This window comes from Brassica oleracea, chromosome C1 (assembly GCF_000695525.1).
Source record: "Brassica oleracea var. oleracea cultivar TO1000 chromosome C1, BOL, whole genome shotgun sequence".
Taxonomy (NCBI): domain Eukaryota; kingdom Viridiplantae; phylum Streptophyta; class Magnoliopsida; order Brassicales; family Brassicaceae; genus Brassica; species Brassica oleracea.
The window spans coordinates 32996460-33004663 of record NC_027748.1 but is presented as its reverse complement, the minus strand read 5'-3'; the positions used below and the strand labels follow the sequence as shown (position 1 = coordinate 33004663).

The 8204-nt window shown below is 39.4% G+C and overlaps 2 protein-coding genes across 2 annotated transcripts in view; both read right to left on the bottom strand.

The window, feature by feature from the left end:
- Positions 1–992: 992 nt before the first annotated feature.
- On the bottom strand, positions 993–2403 carry LOC106337852. Its single transcript, XM_013776961.1, has 2 exons — positions 1569–2403; positions 993–1435 (listed from the first exon to the last, which is right to left on the bottom strand). Exons 1-2 carry the CDS (start codon positions 2401–2403, stop codon positions 993–995), a joined length of 1278 nt encoding a protein of 425 aa, XP_013632415.1.
- A 2639-nt stretch (positions 2404–5042) lies between these two features.
- The window catches only part of LOC106295008 (beta-glucosidase 19), an 8567-nt gene continuing 5405 nt past the window's right edge, over positions 5043–8204 (bottom strand). Inside the window, exons 7-13 of the mRNA XM_013730761.1 lie at positions 6588–6852; positions 6395–6504; positions 6088–6305; positions 5920–5957; positions 5740–5842; positions 5542–5653; positions 5043–5447 (exon numbers count right to left, since the gene is read on the bottom strand). Of these exons, the coding sequence (XP_013586215.1) occupies positions 5231–5447; positions 5542–5653; positions 5740–5842; positions 5920–5957; positions 6088–6305; positions 6395–6504; positions 6588–6852 (1063 nt within the window). The 3' untranslated portion in view covers positions 5043–5230. The remainder of the gene's footprint in view (positions 5448–5541; positions 5654–5739; positions 5843–5919; positions 5958–6087; positions 6306–6394; positions 6505–6587; positions 6853–8204) is intronic.

Below are 8204 nucleotides of genomic sequence, written 5' to 3'. Positions count from 1 at the left end.
ATAAGAAAGCTGTAAATCTTGCATAAAAGAAAAAGAGTTTTTTGTTTCTGATAAAAAAAGAAAAGAAGGTGCAAAATAACGGTGCAACTCTCGCAAGTGTTGCTTCGTCAAGTAGGCTCCCGCCCCTTGACAGTTCCATGAGATAATGTTCATATCTTCTTACTGGGTGGTTTATGGGACACCACCGAACCTGTAAGAGAAAGAGATTTCTTGCTATTAGCAGAAGGAAACACCTCAATTCGAGGGACTTTGTGAGAGGCAGATTTTTTGGGTATACCCGATCCTCTGGCTTTCTTAGGGGATGCTCTTCCTCTTTGAGCTGCAAGTTTCTTGGACGCACGAGCACCTTTAACGTCAGCACTGCTAGCGGGTTTCTTCTTTGCTACCCCTTTATCTGTAGCAATCATGTCAAGGGGAACCTCCAGCATGGGTTGTGCCGATGCAACATGTTTCTTGTTTTCATGCTCGGCTCTCTGAGCCTTCTCATGCCTATGGGAGCTCGGATTCTTTGGTCCCATTGCCTCATCAGGCTCGTTTTGGACCTGCATTGGGGACAGCTGGGAAATAGCATCAATCTTCTCCGCATCAAAGCCCGGTTCATCTACCAAGAGGTCATCATTTTCCATCATATTTTCGTCCATTATCACGTCCCCAAACTCAGAGACAAGCCTATCCACCTCTGCTTCATCTTCCGCAGTCATATTCACTTGTTTAGCTTGCTCTTCGGTTAGCATGTCGTCATCCAGAATCCCCTCCTCTCTTGTCGCGGTATCAATGATGGTGGCCCTCTCACTAGATGCATTTTGCCTTCCTTGTGCACTCTCCGCTGTCTGTCCAATCAGAGCTCTTTGGGAGGTTGGTCTGAACGATGGCTGGTCTCCAATGATGATAGTGTTTCTACCAATTAGGATGGCTGAGCTTGTCGCATCTTTTGCCTTAGACATTGGAGTTGCATCAAGTGGAGCCATGATCGCTTTACCTTTTAACCTCCTCTATTTTTCCTCTTCTGTCTCATTCCTATGCACCACCAGATGTCCACTCCCTTGTGTTCCATTATTGGTGAAAATTCTCGGGTGTTCAGAGATAGTTCTTTGGGAATCTGTGTCATCCTGATCAACTCCTGTTGACATCGGGGTACTACGGTTCATTTCCCTAGGCACAAAGACCCGATCATTATGTGAGTCTCTGGTCCGGTCGCTAGTGTAAGACTGAGATACTCTTGGTCTCCACTCTTGCTGTCGTGACCCATTAAACTCTCTGGAGATGTTCTCCCCTTTACCTCTAGTTATATCAGCATGAGGTATATAATCTTGCCTTTGCTCCCTGCTCATATGCTGTGTGTTTGAGCGGATCCCAGCACTTTCATCACGTCTTATAACTCGAGGAATGGGGTACTCTTTGTCCAAACGACTCCAAACCCCATGTCTAGACGATCCTGAATTATATTTATTCCTCTGATATGAGTGTTCATGGTTGTGTGACCTGTTTGTCTGGTTGGATTTAAAGCCTCGAGACTCCTTGTTATTACCATACCGCTTGTTTCTCCCATAAGCAACATCAGTTTGGACCTTGCGGGGGCGGTGACTGCCTGTGTAAATCTAGCGAAGGAGAGTGAGGCCTTTTGTTGCCTTGCTTACGTTCTTGACCAGGGTCATGAGCTGGTAACTGACGTTGTGCACCAGGGCTGTTTAAAGCCAGTCTCTGTAGACGTTTTTGTTCCCTTTGGGTTTCTGTTAGCTCCGGGCAGCTATTCTCATCATGAGAAATCATCTTACAAGTGAAGCAGTATCTGTGGAGGCCCACGTATAGGAAGGTGACCTTTCCAGTATCTCCATTCGGGAAACCCACTGTTCCTTCAAATTGGAGAGGCTTGTCAATGTTTACAGAAATTTGAATACGGGCACTTGTTGCATCTATTGCCATCTTTGTTCCCAGCGCCTTTGCTATCTCTGTGAAAGTGTCATCGTTCCAGAAATGTACCGGAACGCCCGTAACTTGCACCCAAAAGGGGATTGTGTTTGGGAAGTCTTCCCTAGTGAAGGGCTCCCATCTCTCCAGAGCAAAACTCCAATGGTTGAAGTGGCAAGGCCTCTTGTTCAGTACCGCTTGGAGGTCTCGCTCATTATCAAAGTCAAATTGGAATCGTCCATTCCCTAAGTTTCTTCCTCTCACTCGTCCTTCTACGTTCCAGATGCGAGGTCTAGGCAATTGCGAGATTAGGGCTTCAATGCTTCTCCCCCCCCCCAGATGGAGGACATGCCCAATAAGAGTCAGCTTAAATCTTTCTGCCATCGTCGTCATGTCACACTCAGGGATCCTGATGATGTCCTTCTCCAGATCTAGACCTTGGTTCCCTTGATCAGGACTCTCTCCACGCAGCACCATACTGTTTATCTTACTCATCCTGTCAACACGTGTATAGACAACACTGAGAGCGAGAAGATCTGTGTAAGTAGACACTAGATCTGAACTAATATTGATATCGAAATAAAAAAGAAATACTTAGCATATGCTAGAGATGAACCAAAAACCAAAGGAATAGCTTTACGTGAGCCGGAAGCTATAGAAAAAAACCAAACGTAGCAGTCGCTAGAAACATAAGCAAAAGAGATCCCCTGATGAGAGAGGTAAACAAAGAGTGTAGTAGTCTCCTTTGTTCCTCGTCAGAGCCTAGAGATCTATCTTCTATAGCAGGTGACGGTGGATCGTTTGGAGACAAAAATCTCCTTTTTTTTGCCAAAACCCTAGGAGCCGGTTCCATTTTTTTCCAAACAATTTGAAAAAAAGGGGTTCATCTATAACGACAAACATCTGAAATCAAATATATAAATTGAAAGATTTGGTAGATAAAATATAATCCTTAATTTATTTAATATCATAAAATCAATCTATCAAGCTGACTCCCAACAAACATGAAACTCTAAACTTAATTGATTACGAAACATTGACAACTGATTTCAAATAACGGTAGATTTTGTTTAAATGTAATTTTTATTAAAATATATTATTGGATAACACCCCCTGATATCTATAATTTTCTCAGTAAATAAATAATAATAATATTTCTAATTTTTAAAACTATATAATAAATAATAATCAAAAGAAAAGTCAGGATTCGATGAGGTTTGCAAGCTGGGGAGATAAAAATGGTCGATCATGCTTGTTGACTTTTTAGTTGCACGGTTATGGTATTTATTTGCTTCCATGACGTTTTAGACAAAGTACGTTCCTGTGAAGCAACCAATTTCTGGAAAGCTTAACATAACGTTAACTACTCTTTATATCTTTGTATAAATCCGATATGTTGGTCCTACTAATCATTAGTATTCCAAGAGAAAATCCTCCAAAAATTCTTGTACAAAACATGGTCCGGAATCAAATACAACAACCTTATGAGTAAACACAAAACACATGTCCATTTATCAAAATATAAATAAATCAAGAACAAGTATCTTTTCAAATCAGATGATTCACATTTGATGACGAAAGCTGAATATTTTTTTGCTTTATCAACTTGACAACTTCTTATGATACACCTCTGCATAATCATATATACTTTTTAACATATCCAGCTTAGTTTGCTTGAAACTTGTAGTACCTTCAAACATATTATCCAATGTCTTTCATGCCTTCTAAGTTGAAGCACATTGAGAAATCAACTTGAAGTAGCTTGCATCAATAGCATTGTAGATTGAAGTCTTGGCCTTAGAGTTGCAACTTGAAGCCTTCTTCTCTGCAGCAATCTACTGATTTCTCAGCTTAAGAACTTAAACCTTCTCATCATCAAGCATCAGTGGATGACTTCAACCAGCCTCAATATAACTCCAACAAGCTTCATCAAGACCACTGATAAAGGCTTACATAAGTACCTTCCTATATCCATAATTGGATGAATCAAGACGGGTGGTCTTGTCATAGACGTTCTCTCATGATATGCCTCCATAAAAAACTATGTCATTTTTGAATCAGTTTATGTCCTCACTCTTCTTGATCTCACCGGTAACTTAGGTGACCCCCTCTTATACCAATTGTAAGTGCAGTGAAGTCAGATTAAAATACAATTATACAAAAATAAACAAGATACAAGTTTTTCTCTTTTCGAATTCACTAGAACAAGAAAGCAAATATAACAAATTCGCTAACGCATAAATCAGGCACTCAACCCTCCTGAAATACCGTATTTTTCTATTACAAGAACTCTTTAGGATAATCCCTATCCTAAGTTAACTCCCCTTAGAGCCTAGACTTCAATCTTCATACTCGGAAGTCTGTCAGCAAGTATTTCAATACCCAAAGCACAACACCAACTCCAAAAGCTTGATCATACAAGCACTAAACAAATATTTCTCGGTTTTCTTATTTTGCAGACACTTTTCTTCGTATATGCACGTCTTCGTTGTATATGATTACCAAAACTTGCTCCAGAAGTTCTTACAAAGACAACTTAAACAACTTGTTGTTTCTTTTTTTCTTAAAGAATAACTCCTTTGTATTTTTCTTTTGAAGTTATATCATTTACACATTATCACAAAAGACGAAGTCCAACCAAGTTCATCTTCATGACACACACATGTACTACTGATACAAAATATACATCTTCACAAGAGACATGTCATATTTGTAAAAGTTGTAGATTTTTCTAACTCACAGATTCGATAGTTTACACTCATGTTGTAATCATCCTCAAAACTCAATATTTTGTGGCTGCAATGAGATTCAAATTGTTGAATTTGTAAGTTGGATCCACCTTGTTTGCCCACAATAAAGATTCAAAATTGGCGTTTCCATAATTCATACTCGCTCACGTTTGATACTAGTCCATAAATTGCACCAGTAGTAAAAATTATATAGTGACACGCGAGTACGTAGATTTCTCTTCTTTCTTTGGTGGTTATCAGAATTATCAGTTTTAAGCTTTATTTCCAAGTGGATGCATGGCAAATTTAGTATCAGAGTTTAATCAACTTGAATGCAGTAGGTACGAACATGGAAATACTGATAATGACACGACTAGTACTCTAGCAACATATTCTTGCAAGCATAAAGAAGTTTTGGATTTCGGAGGTATACACATATTTGGGTATAGTAACCCATGTTTCTTTATTGAAGAGACTTCTAATTACATTGCACCAGAAACTAAACAACATGAGAAGAACTCCAACACAAACTCATTCTTCTTTTACTTTCCCATGTGACTAAAGCTTTGAGAGATCATGTAGAGAAGTTGAATCTAGAGCTCCTCGCTGAACGTCGACTTGGATGATTTCTGTTTTAGGCCCGGTTTGAGGAATTCAGAGAACCATTTTGCAGATTCTTTCTCCATACGAGTCAAGTTGTTCTGGAAGTCGATGTAATAGAGACCAAACCTAGCTGTGTACCCGTCTTGCCACTCGAAGTTGTCCATTAATGACCACACGAAATAAGATGTAACATTCACCTTGTCTTCACTACAAGATACAGCAAGGATCAAATATGTAAATGGGAAAACAACATGTATAATTAAGCATCATTGCCTACCACAAATTATTTAATTGATCTCACCATATAGCCTGATGTAGGGCCAAAAGATGCCTCTGGTGATAGTATTTCCTGTTGTGATCATTGAGAGCAACGCTATGATCTGTATCTTTCTCGCCAAGGTCCTCTCCATAACCTATAAGAAATAGGAAAATTCAATAAACATAATAAAAATATTAAATTCATACTATAATAAAAAACATTTCAAATATTGAGAAAAACCATTCTCGGTAATTATGATCTCAGGGTTGCCATATCTGTCCTTTATGTATTTTACAAGCTTCCTCAAACCCGCCGCGTATACAGCCATCTTAGCAGTGCTGGGCTACAAAATATAGAAGAAAGGATAAAGTAATTAAAATGTAATTTAGAACTACATAAGGTTAAGAAGCAAGTGTCAACCTGGCTACCAATCTTAACGGATCCATCAACAGTCTTGGCTGAACATGTAAAAAGAGCAAATAAAATTAGTTATTGAATGAACAATATGTAATATTCTTACCTGCATAGATTTTCACTCATACGTAAATAGCAATCTACTTTTAATACGTGAACATGAATGAATCTTACGTTCAAACTCGACTAGAGAATCTGTAGCCCAAGATGGTTGCCGATAATCAGGCTTTTCGCTTGCCTTTGCATAGAAGGAACTGTAATAGTTTATTCCCACGAAGTCAGCTGACCCTTTCAGTTTTGCCTTTTGGGCTTTTGTAAATTTGGGCAATCTAGCTCCGACCGCATCTTTCATACTTTGAGGATAATCTCCGTACGTCGTAGGATCCAAATGCCTGAAGAGTATCATGATTCGTACATTTGAATGTGTATATATACATACAGAATAACAAAAGATCAGGAACTGATGATTTCGTATGTTTACCAGCCCATGATGAAGTCAAGCACACGGTCTACGGTACGTTGACCTCCCTCCACATCTTCTGGTTCAAACCAAGCCGGGCTATGAGCAATCCCGATTTTACCACCTTTGCACTTTTAAGAATCGAAAAACCAAAATAAATGAGAAATTAAAGAATAAAAAATCAGTTCACTCGTCTTTTGTTTCGTTTTTTCACCTTCTCGCACTTTCTGAAAGCGTCAACTGCTTCAGCGTGACTGACGAGAAGATTGTGACTAACGACATAAGCCTCGAATCCTGACCGTCCATCTTGGCAAAGATGCCCAAAGTCTTTGATGTACGGAGAACAACGTCCCGGTGCTTTCTTCCCAACGTCGTAGCCTGAACGGCTAAAGACCCATGGCTCGTTGAACGTAATCCAGTTTTTCACTTTGTCCCCATATTCGTGGAACGTGAAATTTGCGTACTCCACAAAATCCGGCCTATATATATATTCGCAATTTAAGGAAAGAGTATACGGTATTGATGTTGTTTGTGTTGATCATAAAGAAAAGATAAGTAAACTTATGAATGTAAATTGTTGTAAATGTAAAATGAAGTTGCGTGGAGTATTATGCCCACATATCATGCACTATCATTTCTTTATTTAGTTAGTGTATGAGAGCCTCTCCTTAGTGCAAGGGAGCCTCACTTAGTGCATGAGAGCCTCTTTGTTTTGGCTCCCCATTTGATGTATATATAGGTACTCTTGATACATGAAACAATCAAGCAATTCAATTCCATCTTTCTCATTATCTTTCAAGAAAGTCTCTCATTAGTTTTCATGTTCTTCATTTAATTTCTCTTTTCTTTCTTAATTCTCATAAAATCTCATGGTATCAGAGCCACAAGCTCTTGAAACCTAAGTCTTCCGCAATCTTTCACTTTGTTTCTATTTATTTTTTTTTCTTAAAAAAAAAAAAAATTACTTTGTTCTTCTCATTGCGAAGCTGTTCTTAATGGATTCTGGAGGAAATTCAAAGATGGTTGTGATTCCAGTTACTCTCAAGGGAGCTAACTACTTACTTTGGGCAAGGCTAACTAAGACAGCTCTTGGAGGCAGAGGTCTCTGGGAAATTGTTGAAGAAGGCAGAGGCCTTAAGAAGAAGACTATCCTAGGAGAGGATGGTAAGGAGATAGTGGTGGCTGAAGCTGGTGATAAGAAAAGAGTTCAAGAAGATCTCATGGTGTTATCTATCATCCACAACAGTCTTGAACCCGCAATCTTGGAAGCTTACTCCTACTGTGAAACTTCTAAAGATCTGTGGGATACACTTCAAAAGGTGTTTGGAAATGTCTCCAACATCAGTAGAGTGTTTGAAGTCAAGAGGGCTATCAACAACTTGTGTCAAGAGGATACTGAGTTTGATAAACACTTTGGAAAGTTTAGGTCTTTGTGGGCTGAACTAGAGATGTTGAGGCCAAGTACTTTGGATCCTGAAGTACTGAACCAGAGAAGAGAGCAAGATAAAGTCTTTGCGCTTCTCTTCACTCTAAACCCCGCGTATAATGACTTGATCAAACACATCCTAAGAGGACATGAGCTCCCATCTCTAGATGAAGTGTGCTCTCAGATCCAAAAGGAGCAAGGATCAGTTGGACTCTTTGGGAGAAAGGGAGAGCTCATCATGGTAAATCAAGCTGAAGGGGCAAAGACCAAACCAGAAGGCGTAGCTAACAAAGGGTACTACAAACCAGAAGATAAGAAGATTTGGGTGTGTGATCACTGTAAGAAGAAGGGTCATGGCAAAGACAAATGTTGGATCCTCCATCCACACCTCAAACCTCAGAAATT

What these genes read in the sequence shown, in the direction of transcription:
- LOC106337852 (XM_013776961.1), bottom strand. Translation starts at nt 2,403, where the DNA reads ATGAGTAAGATAAACAGTATGGTGCTGCGTGGAGAGAGTCCTGATCAA. An exon ending in GCAGTCACCGCCCCCGCAAG is followed by an intron (nt 1,436 to 1,568) that starts GTCCAAACTGAT and finishes AATATAATTCAG; the next exon opens with GATCGTCTAGACATGGGGTT.